The sequence below is a fragment of the Amphibalanus amphitrite genome, unplaced genomic scaffold, assembly GCF_019059575.1.
Source record: "Amphibalanus amphitrite isolate SeventyFive unplaced genomic scaffold, NRLGWU_Aamphi_draft 002186F_arrow, whole genome shotgun sequence".
In the NCBI taxonomy this organism is placed as follows: domain Eukaryota; kingdom Metazoa; phylum Arthropoda; class Thecostraca; order Balanomorpha; family Balanidae; genus Amphibalanus; species Amphibalanus amphitrite.
Genome location: NW_024883678.1, coordinates 23826 through 39845, shown reverse-complemented (window position 1 = coordinate 39845; position 16020 = coordinate 23826). Strand labels below are relative to the sequence as shown.

The 16020-nt window shown below is 49.3% G+C and overlaps 1 protein-coding gene across 1 annotated transcript in view; it reads right to left on the bottom strand.

Annotated features, from left to right (window-relative positions):
- Positions 1 to 485: 485 nt before the first annotated feature.
- The window catches only part of LOC122376529, a gene marked incomplete at its 3' end in the record, with an annotated part of 31761 nt that continues 16226 nt past the window's right edge, over positions 486 to 16020 (bottom strand). Inside the window, exons 2-4 of the mRNA XM_043356424.1 lie at positions 13826 to 14844; positions 13488 to 13565; positions 486 to 664 (exon numbers count right to left, since the gene is read on the bottom strand). Coding sequence (XP_043212359.1) covers positions 486 to 664; positions 13488 to 13565; positions 13826 to 13895 — 327 coding nt within the window. The remainder of the gene's footprint in view (positions 665 to 13487; positions 13566 to 13825; positions 14845 to 16020) is intronic.

The window sequence follows — 16020 nt, the reverse complement described above, 5'->3', positions numbered from 1 at the left end:
AAGCTTCCATCTCGCCTCAAGCTCCTTTGGAACACAGTTAATGTAAAAGTTTGCACCCATTTATACCGCCTGGCCTTGGGGAAAATGTTACGGATGCTGGAAACTTTTTTGCTACAGGCTGATCATTTTCCGACCTTACAGGCTCATAAAATGTGCCATCACCAAAACATATCCTCAAAACATGTCATTGACATTTCTTTTAAGCACAGCTCATGAATTAAATAGTTCACCTTGGAACCAAAACTAACTGATCAATCAACTTTCCTATTATTGAATTATGCTGACAATAGCTCTCAAATGACTCAACAACCTGACTTAGACGGTTCAAGCACCAGAGCTACCAAATAATGTGCTCACTGTTCATGGCAGCACAACGAATACACTCGTTGACATGGGCATTGGCACTCAATCATACATCACGCTAATCAAAACAAGTCAATTCACATTTCTGTCAGATCAAGCACACACCTTACCAGAACTCTCACCTTAATCATCCGCTTCATCAGCTTGTAGCGGGTGAAGACGTTGCCTCCCTCCTGAACACAGTCGAACTTCTTGTGGAGGTCCAGCAGAGCCTGTTTGGCTAGACCGAATGACGAGTCGAGGAGACCGCTGACCTTCCGGAGGCGTTCGTTGAGCGCTATGACCTCCTCTCGGGATTGCACTGTCGGGTGAGGAGGGGGAGGGGGTCAGTTTAAAAGGACCCTCCCACCTTCAAAAACGTTAATGAATTGGCATGAAAGTGATGTCCCTTGGTTCAGAAAGAGCGAAAACGAATATCTACCAAATTTCACCGAAAAATATTCACTGGTTTTCAAGATATTAGGCTTTTACTTTTGTTTACTTTTTGGGATCTCCCCTGTTACTAGCGACTTTATTTGGAAGCAATAATTTGGCAGCCCTAAAGTGCGGCAGACGTTGCGCGCAAAGCAGCGTATACCACCACGTGTTAACGATGGTTTTAGTCTAAGATTTAAAAATCGTTAGATCTCCGCTGACGTCACAAATTCTAAGGGGGCATTCCAATGCATTAGCCCCTTAGAATCCGAAAACTGCAAGTTTGAAATTCCATATCTTCGAATTAAAGCATTTTTCGATGTTGTGAGTGTCCAAACCGGTATTTGCAGGTCATGGCCACCAATTTGGCTATCTCAACTCAAAACTAATGTTAAGGTGGGAGGGTCCCTTTAAGTCAGTGAGACAGCCTCCTCAAGGGTGGAAGCTGCCGACCGGGAGGTCACGGTGGGTGTCGGTTTAAGTCAGCGAGACACTCGTAACGGGAACAAACGAGCCGGGGCTTTGGACCCGAAGGGGGAGGGGGTCAGTGACAGTCATGAAGCGCGAGTGGTCTTCAAAGAGTGAAGTGACAACTGGTCCGTGGAGGCTGGGGAAAGATGATTGTAAGATCAGGTTATCATGACAGAAGGCATGACAATAATCTGGCAAACGAATTAAAGGGGTTAATGCGCCTGAATCACTTTGCGCTTGTTGTGATGATTGAAAATGTGTGGCTCGGAGAAAATTTGTTTCCAAAAGGGTGAAAGAATGTTATCGAATATCTCAGGGAATAGGCACATGCATCAACGGCAGTTGCGCTTTAATTAAATTCGTTTTTCTGAAGACTTTAGATGACAATTGTCATGGCCGTGGGCTTGTTCGTAATAATGATCGCAACGGAGAAAGTGGGTGATGAGCATTTGAAATGAGGATTGAACGTGAAATGGTAGTGGGTTTCACGTTTGACATGATTGTGATCAAGTCGAGAAGAGACGGAGAAAACCTGAGGAGAAAACTTGATCTCCAGGAAGGAGCTTGAGTTGTTAGCAGCCGAGAATTGAAAGACAATGGTGGTTACGAGTATATCGAAAGTAAGTGAGTGATATTTAAACGTGGCTCGGTGTTTGGTGATATCGGAACATAACTGGATGGAATTTCATTACTAATTTCGACATTTTAGCGAAAGCGGATGCTATTTGCTCATCAGCATATGAAGTTCGGATACAGAAGGTATATTTGAAATGTAAGCAGTTCACCATCGAACGCTGCTTATGTCAGTTTGGGTGCTGGTAACCTGGGCAAATATGTTAGCTCCGAGTGGATGCACCGGACGGATCTAACCTCCGGTGTGGAATTGATGTGTACTGAAATGCAAACCTGCGACTGAAACTTCAAAAGCCCCTCACTCACAGGAACACATAGGTGGATGCCGATTACATCCATTCTACGTAGCTTTCAATGGTAGGCTTTCAATTGTGAAATTAAAGCAATCGGAAGCACATACAGCTGTGGAATTTTCTTTCGCCACGGTTCAGGTGACATGAGTTTGGTTATGTTTATTGATATTCGCTCAATAAGGGAAGATGTAATCGTGGTTCGACACAAGTCAGCTATGTTACATGATTTTCGGTCAAGGTGCATGCATCGAAGATAAATCAAAAGATAAGAAAATTCCAGATTAGATGTCATGTTAATCAGTAATCACTCTGTGAATCGTAGGTGATCGACCAGCACATAGCGGCGCGGAGGTCAATTCTCCGTCATTTGAGGTCAGTTTACCACCACGGCATTCCGTTCCGTTCCTCAGAGACGATGGCACAAATGTCAATCGATATAAACCTCGACCCCGACCCTGACCAGTTACCACCTACCTCGAGTCTGACCCCAATCCTGACCTCGAACCTTAACCCAAATCTGACCTCAATACTAACCTCAAGCACGACCCCCAGTCTGATCCCAAGTCTAATCCCAAACCAGACTCCGAATCCGATCCTGACGCAGATTCAGACCCTGACCACAAAACCCAAACCTGACCCTGATCCTGACCCTAAGACCTTGTCCACCTGACCACCGAGTGTCCATTCTCGGCCGGGGGACGACCCGGCCGGACGCTCGGTCCACCAGACAGCCGGTCGCCGGGTCTCGACCCTGTCTCGACCCGACCAGACGGTCGTATGCCCGGCCACTGCCGGCGGATGAGACGGTCCCGGCGAATTATTGACCGGTCGGCCGGTCTGCCGCCCGCCCGCCCGCTCTGTCCAACTGTTGCTGAGCTGGCAGGGAGCTGACCGGGCCCAGTGATCCTCATAGCGGAGGTGACCGCCAGCACAGAGCGCGGTACGGTTAGGATTTTTTTGTGGTTTGTTTTTCTGTTGGTTGCTGAGGGGCTTGTGAACTGTGAAGGAAGTCTTAGCTGTGTGTGTTAGATACGGAACTGTGTGCATTATTTAGGCATCTTTGGTGGACTGATTGTAGAGTATGGTAGGTACTAAATGAATTAGATTGGCAGTGCAAACGTATGGCCGCATGGTGAATGAACTCTGGCATTGTGACAGGTCAAAGCGCAATCAAGCTTACCTATATCAATATCCTTGTTCTCCCGTGCAAACGTTCAGTCCCCGTGCATTGGGTGTAAAAATAAATTTGCGAGATGCTCATTTGGTGAGTGAATTCAGTCAGACGGTTAACCCTCGCCGGCCGAGGGGGGGGGGGGCGGGTGCCGCCCCCCCCATAGGGTTTTTTCGCGATAGCTCCGAACACGCTGGCGATAGAGAGCTGAAACTTGGCATACCTGACCTTTGATCCAAGCCGCATCTTTTGACACCAACCGCATTTTTGGGTCAGGTCAGGTCACTGACCTATGACGTCATAAGTGAACCTCTGCACGGTCTTCAGATGTCGCAACTTCGCAACGCCCTCACTGCCAGAGGAGATGTCACAGGGAAATGAAACTTGCAGGATCTAGTATCCATTATGAGTCCCACAACTTGTATATCTCGGATTTTTCCTAAAGGTCATATGAGGTCAGGTCATTTTCGTGACCTCACCATTATAAGTCAATGGGGAAAAATGAAAACTGCTATTCTGGCGCCGGGAACGATCTCCAACTATCTCAAGCACACAGAATCGTGATTTGATGCACTCCTTGCAAGGTTAGATGCGTCACTTTTGCAATGTTGACCTTGCGTGACGTCATTTATGACGTCATCAAGGTCAAATTAGTTTTTCGTCAATAACTCTTGATCAAATTGAGCTAGCGAGTCGGGGAAGGCACCAATGGACTCAGGAAGGCCTGCCGAATCGAATGATATGCGACATGACCTCTTTCGACCAACTTCGTGACCTGGGGGTGCTGACCTGACCTTGACCTGAGGTCAACACCCCAAGTTGACCTGACCCGGACAAAAAGTATATCATTCGACGCGCCTGAGCGAGGCGAACACGATGCTGCCAAAATCGGCGCTCTGCGGCCGTTTTTTGCGAAGTTATTCACGAAAAACTGAACCGTACCTTGGGGCACTTGACCTGACCTCAGAGGTCACTGGTTGACCTAGGACCTTAAAATCGGGTACCAATCTCTGCGTCTCGTAACGGCGCACACGCTCGTTTTTTCCGCGACGCGCTAGCTCCACCAGGGGCGAAACGGCGAGGGGGGGTCGTACCCGCCCCCCCCCCCCCCTCGGCCGGCGCGTATGTAGAAAACCAATAGGTCCGGCGAGGGTTAATTTTAATACACATCAGTCTTCGGGCTGATGCTGGCTGGAGCCCGAGCTGCAGAGATATTGATCGACTACCGTGACAGGGCTCAGAGACTCAGCTCAGCAGTCATGAGTCAAGTGGATGCACGCCACAGGGCTGCTGCAGCCCCAACACTATAGTCGTTCGGTGGCTGCAAACAAGGGATACTGTGCCCACAGCAATCTACTGACTCATCGAACATGTTAGTGTTGATGTTTCACAAGAGGTGGGTTAATGTTCAACATGTTTAAGGCCCGCAGTCACCGGTCTGTTTCAATTTCAAGACACTCCAATTACCGTTAAAACGTCACCATTGGGGAAACTGGGCAATGATACAAAAAAGGCAATCACATTTGTCGTGTGAGGTCAGAGGTGTCAACATTTGCCTACTCGGATCTTATTCATGTCACGGATGGCAAAAAGATGGCTGACACGAGCAGTTCTCTGCTGATTTCTTCCAGTGACACTTATTGTCAACCACATTACAGGATTTCTGAAAGGAGTTATACCTAACCCCATGCCAGTTTTGTGATTTTAGGTCTCCCTGCTACTGTCTGTCGACGTTATGAGAAACGGCCTGGCCGGTTGGCAGAGGTTAATGCGGAGTACCAAACCAATGTCTTCAATTTGCTCAATCGGTTTTCCTCGGTGGTCATCACCGCTCTCCTTTCCTCCCCAGTCGGTTTTCTCGTTGAAAGTGGTGCTTAGCCGTACCACGGGGGACCTAAGCACTCGTCTCGCCCTGTTGGGCCCCGGGGAGGAGCCATTGTTTCTGTTCGACCTCCCTGGAGTCTGTTCTCCACAGAACAAACGCTCTCTCAGAATGGTCCGAATGGCCGGGTGGAACGTGTCGGAAGAACCCTTTAGCTCACTAGACAGCGTGGATCCTGTGCGTTTCCTGAGCTGTGGAGATGACTGCGAAATGACCCCTGGATCCGCCGGTGGATGGTCCTAAGCTATTTCCAGACTACGACTGGTCGCAGACATTCGTTTGGGAAAATTGAAAACGACCCAGCTGGTATTATCAATTCATGCGGGAACTTTGCTCATGTATGGTACAGGATGAGTTTTGAGATTGGGATATGTCCATCCTTAACGAAAATTAATGAGTCACAGCTAGTAAGCAGGGACTGGCAGATAACTCAGTGAATAAACGGCATAAATGGGTTAAGTGATGTGACTATGTTTTTATTCGTAAGAGTATGAAAGAAATTTCACAAGTGCAGCTGAGGTGAAATGAAAGGTGAAGCCGCTTTTTTAACTGTTCTACTTCAACTGAGGTACTTCAGTGAAAGAAGAAAATGCGAGCGTTCCGATTCGCATTTTTTACATATATAGCTTCAAACTTGGAAGGAAGATGCACTTCTTACACGGCATATCTGATACAGGGAGTGATGGAGAGGCCGGAGGGGTTCCTCAATCAATAACCTGGTTAGCGTCAGAAGCTCGGAAAGTTGAGTTTGTCGCAAAGTTTTAAATGACCCTGCCAACAGCTCGGCTCCCGTCCCAGATCAGGTCACCAACTTTTTGGCACTGTCGACGTCACGTCTTTATCTCCTCTGCGAGAGACGGTGAATCAATAGCACATAAACTTACAGGAACCTAGCATCGGTAAATATGTTGTTGAGGTGGACCTTATAAAATACCACACGACCCCACGAAAAAAACACTTCGACGGATTTCGTTCATCCGTCGGGCCAGATTTACAGTCTCTGGAACAATACCTATGCTTCGGAAACGTTTCTGGGTAACATAACAAGGATTCAGCTTTACACGTTTCCGTTTTAAATATATCGGACAAATAACATTAATGAAGCGTATTCAAGGTAGGTACTCGGCTACTGGGCTGTTATCCACGAGCTTCCTGAGGTGACCGCTAGAGGCGCTGGTATCGGTGACCGACCGTGGGGCCCTACGGCAATGGGGCCGACGGCAGTGCTAAATGACATCAGTGCGGTGAATCAAGAGTCGCACAGAATCAATTACGGAAGTAATTCAGCCTACCTGCAGAGGAGCTGCTGTGCTGGCTTATATGCTGACTGCTGGGCTCGTCTGGCTGGGCAAATACTATTTGGCAGACAATGTCCTCGGCGATACTGCGTGAGCTATACGTCATTCAGTATCTAGCTTGGGTGGAGCTAGCGTGGATTCTTGGATATATGGACCACTTCTACCATTAAAAAAATGAAATATTTCCCACCAGAAACAAGCTCTATCCCCCTCTCTCCCTCCCCTTCCCCTTCTCCTCTCCCCTCTCCTGCTACCCCCCCTCTCTCTCTCTCTTCCTCTCTCTCTCTATGTCTCTCTCTTCCTCTCTCTCCCTCTCCATCTCCCCCTCTCTCTCTCTCTTATCTATCTCTCTCCCTCACCCTCTCCCTCTCTCCCCTCTCCCTCTCATCTCTATCTTTCTGGCGTTTTCCCCCCGGTTTCCCCAACAGCTATTTGCCGACGCCGGGACGTCGTCTGTAGTCTTTGAGGAGCGCAGATAATTGTCATCTGTTCAGGTTTCCTCAGGAGCGTCTCCAATAGGCCGCCGATGACGTCACCGACCGCGGACGAGTATTGATTGGTTATCGGTAAGTGGGGGTGACAAATAACCAACAGCCACGCGAGCCACTAGGTGCTGCGAGCAATCGAATGGTCGATAGGTGATGACCTCTCGATGACCTCACGCCTGACGAAGGATCTGGTCGCCATAGCAAGCTTTTGGATTCGTGACGTTAAATGAAGTACGGCCTTGTTTTACTTTGTTATTTCTCAGCTTTTTTTAGCATTTGGACGTAGCGAGGATATGCTTGTGTTTGTAACAGTTATCAATTTAAATGACGGCATTTATATCGCACAGTTGTCAGGATGCGAAGGTACAGCGCGAGGAACAGTAACAATTCAGAGCGATTTGTGCCAAATATGACGTAGCAGGGTCGATTTCTGAGCGGGATCTGCCATGGTAGGCAGCATTAGTGTGGTGGTAACAGTGGCGTATCCAGGATCTTGAAAAGGGGGAGGCCAAACCTGCTCAAGGGGCCCCGCCCTTACCTTAGGGGCCCCAGTAGTGGCGTACTTATGCCACGCCCAGGTGCGGTTCTTTGCCACTTTCATCATGTGAGGAAGTCTTTTTAGGCACACTCGCCAATATAAAAAAAGAAAAGAAAAACGTGAAAAAGCACACTCGCCAATATAAAAAAGAAAAGAAAAACGTGAAAAGGCCATCGACATCGATAGCTCTGTATGTAGTGTACAATCTATTTCAGCAGTAGGCATACAGTTTTTTTTTTTTGCTTTGGTCGTCGCCGGGGCCACTAAAGATTATCAAAAGCAAAATGTTTTGTCATTTTTTTTACGGTTGTAACATTTTTCAAGGGGCAGATGTCAATATCTTTTCTTAGTGTCTTGCGCTGGTTGAGGGTTGCGCTGATACCCTGAACTTTAGAAGGGCCCGACTCGGGTTGAGCTCTGGTCTAGACTCTGATGGCTCTATGTCGCCCACATTGGCCTCACTCCGACCTCTGAAGGCTCATTCTGGCCTCTGAAGGTCCCACACCGGCAACAGAGTGAACCACGCTGGCCTCCGGGCCCCATAATGGCCTTAGGAGGAGACCCATGCTATGGCTGACCTCATAGCCCCCCCCCCCCCCGCTGGCTCTGGGAAGTCTTTGAGTCAGTCTGACGACCCTATGCCGCTCTCGAACCCACGCCGGTCTCTAGAAGCCCATGATGCCCCCTGAGTGCCCCACACTGGCCTAAAAGGGCTCCACATTATCTTCGGAGGGCCCCAAGCTAGTTTCGGTGGCCATTGGGCCTCAATCTGACCTAAGAAGGCCCCATGTCGCTGGGCTTAAAAGACCCCACGCTGGACATAAACGGCCCCATGCTGAACATAGAGGGTCCCACACTGGCCTTACAAGGCCCCACACTGGCCTTACAAGGCCCCACACTGGCCTTACAAGGCCCCACACTGGCCTTACAAGGCCCCACACTGGCCTTAGAAGACCCCAAAATGGCCTTAGAGGGCCCCACGCTGGCCTTAGAGGGCTTAGCGCTGGCTCCTTAGGGCTCTACACCAGCGTCAAAGGATCCCACGCTCGAGTCTAAGCTTCTTTATGGCCGCCAAAGCGACCTCTAAGGGCCCACGCTAGCCCCTGGGGGCTCGGCCTTGGCCTCTGAGGGCCTATGAGGGCCATCAATGGCATTTTAAGATAGTTTGACGCAGTTTGACTTTATTTATGCTTGGGCCAGTACTTTAGATGAGGCCCTGAAGGTCGTTTCTCTTGGGACACTCAAGCAGGCACGTACCCAGGATTTCGCCCAGGAGGGGGCCGCCTGCTCTCAAAGGGGCCCACGGGTCACCCGGATGCCGCTGTCAACCCAGGCAGGGGCGTATCCAGAGCCCTTCGATGAGGGGATTGGGCACATGCTGGGTCCGGTTCCCCCTTGCAGACGGGCCCCTCTGTCTGTCTGTCTGTCTGTCTGTCTGTCTGTCTGTCTGTCTGTCTGTCTGTCTGTCTGTCTAAGCCCCGAGAAAATGTCCAAAATTGGCAGGTAAAAATATCATTTTTTTTGCTTGAGAAGTGTGCATAAAATGCACGGTATTTTATGAGGAAGTGAAGCGAGCGAGCGCCTCAGAGTCACCTGTAGTCTGAGTCACCCTCAGAGGTGTCGGTGAAAGGCCGTCGGATGCGCTGGTGTGGGGTCCTCACAGGCGCCGTTGTGAGGGCCTTATGGGCTTAGAGACACTGGTGGGGGCCATCACTTAGGCGTGTGTGGGGCCCTGAAAGTTACTGGTGGTCCTTCATAGGCCGGCAAGGGACCCTCAGAGGTCGGTAAGAGGCCCCCAGAGTCGCTGGTAAGTGACCGTCAGATGCATAGGGCGCTGCATAGGGCCCTCAGAGGTGCCGGTGTGGGGCTCTTAGAGCCGCCGAAGTAGGCACTGGTGCTAAGAGGCACTGGTGTGGGGCCCTTAGAGGTGGCAGTGGAGGCCCTCGCAGGCGCCGTTGTGAGGGCCCTCAGAAACACCGGTGTGGGCCGTGGGGCCATAGCATTTAGTAAACGGGTATGGGGCCCTTACAGCTGATCCCTTATTGGCCGGCAAGAGCACTCAGGGCCGGCAAGGTCCCTCAGAACCTGGCGTGAGGCCCTTCTGGAGATAAGTGTGGCTACACAAGAGCTCATGGGGTGTTCTCACAAGCCCTGTGGTCTCCTTTCCAGTTGAAGCGTTGCCAGCGCGGGCCCTCTGCCGCCAATTGGCACCGCAAGGCCTTTTCGGGCCCGAGGTGACCCTGAACCCTATAACGGAGACGTGCCCCCTTGCCCCTGGCCATACCATTGAATCTGAGTGATCACGGACCGTTCAGGTAATCAGGGGCCTCTCAGGTGACCAGGGGCCTTACAATTGACCAGGGCCTTTCAATTGACCAGGGTTCTTTCAATTGACCAGGGCCTTCCAGGTGACCAGGGGACCCTCTGATAACCAGGGGACGGTTATACCAGGGGCTCCACGGGTAACTAAGGGCCTTTATGTGACTGCAAGGGCCCTTTATATAACCAGGTACCTACTCCCGGGTAAACATGGGCACTTCAGGTGACCAGGGTTGCTTCAGATCACTGGCCAGGGGATCAGGGGCCCTTCAGGTAGCTAGGGGCCCCTTAGATAACTAGGGCCCCTCAGGTAACCAGGGGCCCTCATATACCAAGAGGCCCCACTGGTAACCAGGGGCCTCTCAGATAATCAGGGGCTCTCAGGCAATCACGGGCCCCTTAGGTAAGCAGGGGCCCCTCAGGTAAGCAGGGCCCTCAGGAAACCAGGGCCCCTCAGGTAACCATGGCCCCTCAGATAACCAGGGCCCCCGTAGCCAGGGGCCCCTCAGGAAACTAGGAGTCCTTCAGATAACCAGGGACCAATTAGGTAACCAGGCCCCCTCAGATAACCAGGGGCCCTCAGATAACCAGGGGCCACTCAGGTAACCAGGGCCCCTCAGATAACCAGGGGCCCCTCAGATAACCAGGGACCCTCAGACGACCAGGGGGACCCTCAGGTAAGCAGGGCGCCCCTCAGGGCCCCATTGCCCCCCTTGGGTACGTCACTGCACTCAAGTAACCCAAAGGGCCCACTTGCGTGTTTATTGCCAAAGGGGGAGGCCATGGCCTCTTGGCCTCCCCCCTGGATACGCCACTGGGTGGTAATGTGATGGCTGGTCGGAGAGTTATGACCAGTATGGTAATAAAAAATCGCATTATGATTTCGGTCACGCTAACTCAATTCATATGCATATTGTAGACTGTAGTGCAGTTGATACAGACCCGCTAACTTCACCAGGTAGCAGCGTTCCTTCATAGTTTGTTTTTATCTACCAAACACCGGCATCATATATCCAAGATCCCATCCTTAGCGGGGATCTCTTTCATAACCGATCGTTTTTTTGTCAGTCTATCAAGTAGGTATCAAGTCCGAAAAAACTAAGTCGGACGTAATAACGAAAGAGCTATGAGACTCCCCACCGATGCGTGTGTGCTGGGATTCGGCTGCCTTCCGCGCCCTGCCCACGGTAATTTGATGGGTCTGGAGCGCCACACTAAGTACGCAGAGTGCCACCGCACGCCCCCTCCCCCTTCCCCCGGGTCGGTGCGGGGGGGGGGGGTCGTTAGCAGATCGCCCAGCCCGCCCATTAGACCACAGTAGCGCATTGGGCGAAAACGTGACATCCGCCGCTCATCGCCGGAAGAGGCGACGATATTGTCACGGGATAGCATAGCGCGTCCGTGAAGCTTTTATTTTGTATACGACCGCTCGCAGTTTTACCAAATTGGTTCAATTTAGAGAGTAACGAAATTGGTTTGGACTTTGGAGTGATAAGTGAAACTAAACTATTTTTCTGACGCTGTTTTTAACATCCAGGCATGTGATGGCACAATTCTTGTTATTTTGTGCCATTCTGTTGACCTTTACATTCCATTTCGTTCAGGAAGGGGCGTGATTTAGCGACAGGCATCTATTTTCCTCTCCACTGTTGATCAGCCGTTGTCAGCAGTCTGATTTTGGTAGTTTCTCTGGGAATCTGACGGGCAACGCGAGGCCTCTCTACGAAGGCTCAGCCAGCTTTGCTAGTTAACCCGCGCCCTGGTGTGGGTCTGAGCCACCTTCGCCCTGGTGGGGGGGGGGCCAAAATGACCCCCCCCCCGTCTAACTCGAAAACGAAGAGGGCTAGGAAGACGCGGAAAAAAGCAAACGAAAGCCCATAACAAGTACGTTCGAAAGTATTTCAGTCATTTTTTCGCTAAGGTCAATATTGAGGTCGCTAGAGGTCATCATAGGTCAAATTTCAGTGTTTTCGGTGTTGCCGGACATATTCCGCTGTAGCTCGGAAACTAGAAGAGCTAGAGAGCCGCGGAAAAAAGCAATCGATAGCTCTTTTCAAGCTCTTTCGCCAAGGTTCGTCAGATTTGACCTCAGCTCAACGGTTTGGCCCACAGAGGTCATGCAAGGTCAACTTGGCAAATTTCGTTGAAAATGTTTTTAACTATAGCATGCATTCACGAGAAAATAGAGAAACGATTCATGCACCATCGTGCTTGGCTCGTCGAGACGCGTCGAATGATATATAGTTTGACCTCGAAAGGTCATTTTGAAAATTTGACCTCAGGTCAAGGTCATGACCTTACCGAAATAGGTCATGCTGCATATCATTCGATCCGCATTGACGAGACAAACACGATAAACGTCGAACGGAGTCTCTATCTCTATTCAATAACAAGTAAGTGCAGAAAAACCGCTGGTGACCTCTGGTGACCAGGGAGATGACCTAGCGTGACCTCAGCGAGGTCACAAGCAAATGGTTTCACATGGGCTGTGATTTGCTGACCCAAGACACTTCAATAACGAAATATAGGAACAATCACGCCCGATTTAGCTGAAAAACAACTACTTTTCGATTCTCCCATTGACTTATAATGGGGAGCAGCGATGACCTGACCTGACCTTAGGTCACATTTATAAAAAATCCGAGATAGCCATTTTGTAGAGCTGGGTGACATCTTCAAGTACTGTAAATTTTACATCGATCGGATAAAAGCTGTGCCTTTGAGAGAGCTTTGAACTTTTTTAGAGGTGGTGTCAGTTTTGGTGACCTTGTGACCTGACCTGACCTGACCCGAACCCCCCAAAAAAGGACATGATGTAAAAATGTTGAATAAACAGCTATACAAAGTTTCAGGGCGCTAACTCAAGTGGTTTCTGAGTTATCGCTGAAAAACCACAGGGGGGGGCCAAAATGGCCCCCCCCACCAGGGCGAAGGTTAACTGTCCCCCAACAATGTTGTTAATCCACCTCCGGCGACTGACGCGTTAATTAACTAAATAAACTAAACCTTGGTTAATTAACTAAATAGTGGGTGTTCCCAGATGGGAAATGGGGCCTCCGGTGGCTTTGGAGGGATTGGAACGGACCGTGTCATAAGCCATCAGATTGTACGAGAAATTCCGCAATAGAATGGATGAAGCTCGGTAACCCAAGGTGTCTGTCTGTCTCTGAAGAATAGCGTTAGCACTGCGATGTTGCTGTTTTATTCAGGCACTAATGATGGTCGCTGCTGACTGCTTCATAACTATAGTTTCCCTACATCATACATATGGGCGCCTGGGAATTTTCATCAGACTATTTTTATGAGAACACTTTTCATTCAGAGAGTGAAGTTTTGAATAGGATCCGGTTAACGATTCACTGCAATTCGCATTGCGGTGCTGTAACATTTATCCTTAGATTATCCGGTATTCATCTCACAGAACAAGTACACGATCCCGTTCTTCACCACAAAAAAAAACTTTGCCCTTTGACGGAAAATTGCTAACCGATTGGGTGCAAACTTTTCAAAGCGATCAAATTATTAGGTTTTCTACACAGGTGAAGAAAGTATATCTAGTCAACTAGCTGATTTCTTGCAAACGGGAAAGTATTGCAAGACGGCCCTTTAGTACATACCTCCTTCGATTGGGTCCTCTTTCACTTCTTTGACAATACGACGAACGCTCTGCGTCAGCTTGCCGACGAAGTTTCCTCCTGCAGGAAGAAAGACGGGTATTTACAAATCTAGTTTGATGTGCGAGTGGTGTTAACGAGACTCATTCATGGATGAGCATTGAGCAGTAATAAAATTCATCGAAGCAATCTAAATGCTACGAGAATGTCCATACATGAAACGATAAAGTTTATGACCATATTGCATCTAAAAAAGGAAAAACTCGAGGCTTGAGCCTAGTTGCGATGGTCATTGACATTGAGGTATAAATAACCAGAAAGAAAGCTCATGGGTTACTCACGTTTTCCTCGTTGACTCTCTCTGCGCGCGCTTCCGGCCGAACCTGCTGAGCTCCAGCTTCTGACCGACATTCTGCTGACCGGTGAGAAGGTTTGGATCCTACCCTGGTGTTAGGTAGGAGTACAAAGCAGGAGATTCCGGACCTTTACTTGAAATACGCTTCTGCTTGTGTGGGTATCAGGTTCTGTTTCCTCTCTTTCTTCTGTCTTCGTATCCGTCCTGCTGTCCTCGGTCTCCTTTTTTATTCCCCTGCTTTTTCTACAGTTAGCTTCGGATTCCTTCGTCCAGTTTCTTCGGGTTCATCTGCTGGTAAGGACGAGTTGGTCCGTCGTTTATCGCGATGTGCAGATGCCGGCGGTGTTGTGTGGTTGTCGGCGGCTATTTTCGTCTCTCAGTATCCGTCAGAGCGCAATGAATGTCGGTCATAATCTGCCGCCTATGGTGAGTGTCAGTGTTGCCCCTCTCAGTCGATGTCTATTCTGGTCGCTACTAGTTAGAACAGCCAGCTGTCCGCGACTTCTCGGCTCTCAAAGGTGACAGTGCCAACAACTGACGTCTCATAAAGTTTTGCTCCCCCTGCCGTTGATAGCCACACGGCAAAATCTCAAATAGATGTTCTTTCCTTTAGCAGTTTTCAGTTTTTCCGTGCAATGAATGTGTTTGGAAGCCTTGACAACGTCCAATAGGTTCATCAGTTGCGAACGGCTTTGTATTTCAAGTAGTGGGTGCTCTCAACAGTTCTGTTGGGAGAGGTATCACTGATAAGTTGCTATCAGCAGCAGTTTTGCTATACCGCTATACTTGTTGCTATGCAGCTATGCTAACCCTGATCCGAAAATCGTATTTTCATCATCATGCGATCTACGTGTGCCAGAGATGAAAGACGCGGCAGGCACGTCCCTCGCTGGTCTAGGAATGTTACACAGAATAGTGAACAGATGATGAGGCTCGGTGGCTTGTGGCTGTATTGATCTCGACTCTCCTAGTTGGCTGTGCTGGCGGCGGTGGTCGCCTGGCTCTCTGAAAAAGACAGTAAAATGCAGTTACTTATGATAAGTTACAGATGATTGGATTACAGTTAGGGCGCTCCTCGTACCTGACAGTTGGCCTTGTAAACCTTTGGTGAGATGCTAGACTGTGTGCAGCTGGTAACTTCTGAGGATAGAAGTTAAAGTAAATATAAGTGGCGCAATATCCTGAGCTAGCAAACATTCCAACCGCTGTGTTTTATGTGGAAAACGCTCTGAAGTTCATTGGTCGTGCATTGGTTTGACGTTTTCCTCAGTTGTTCTTTGAAGACGGACAGCAATGCAACTAGCTGTCGCATAATACTTAAGTAGGTACCTAAGTTAGATACTCTTTTATTTGATTTTTACGTGCGTTTCTTTAAGTTCATTAAATTTAGTATGCTTTGAGTAGGTCTGTTTTTCGACACTGTTTGGAAGAGTTTGACATAACAGATATCAGTTCTCATAAATTCTTACATGCAAATGATGCAAGGAATCTGAGCCTATCACGTATTAAGTATACCAGAAACGCAGCGTATAGAAACTTTCTGAAAAGTTTTTTTTTAGTAATTCCAAGAGTGCATTAGTGTGATTGAAGTGCATCGAGACCCGTCTTCTGCACGAACATACTTCGCATTGATATTGAGATCCCAAATGTCATAATAAACAAAGTTGCGTTCCCGTATCTTCCGAATGGCCGCGCGTTGATGGTGCGCGGGGATCAGATGTCAGAGATAGATATCATCTAACATGCAGAGTTAACCCTCGCGGACCTATTGGTTTTCTACATACGCGCCGGCCGAGGGGGGGGGGCGGGTACGACCCCCTCCCCTCGCCGTTTCGCCCCTAGCGCGTCGCGAAAAAAAACGAGCGTGTGCGCCGTTACGAGACGCAGAGATTGGTACCCGATTTTAAGGTCCTAGGTCAACCGGTGACCTCTGAGGTCAGGTCAAGTGCCCCAATGTACGGTTCAGTTTTTGGTGGATAACTTCGCAAAAAACGGCCGCGCAGCCGCGATTTTGGCAGCATCGTGTTCGCCTCGCTCAGGCGCGTCGAATGATTTACTTTTTGTCCGGGTCAGCTCAACTTGGGATGTTGACCTCAGGTCAAGGTCAGGTCAGCACCCCCAGGTCACGAAGTTGGTCGAAAGAGGCCATGTCGTATATCACTCGATTCGGCAGGTCTTCCT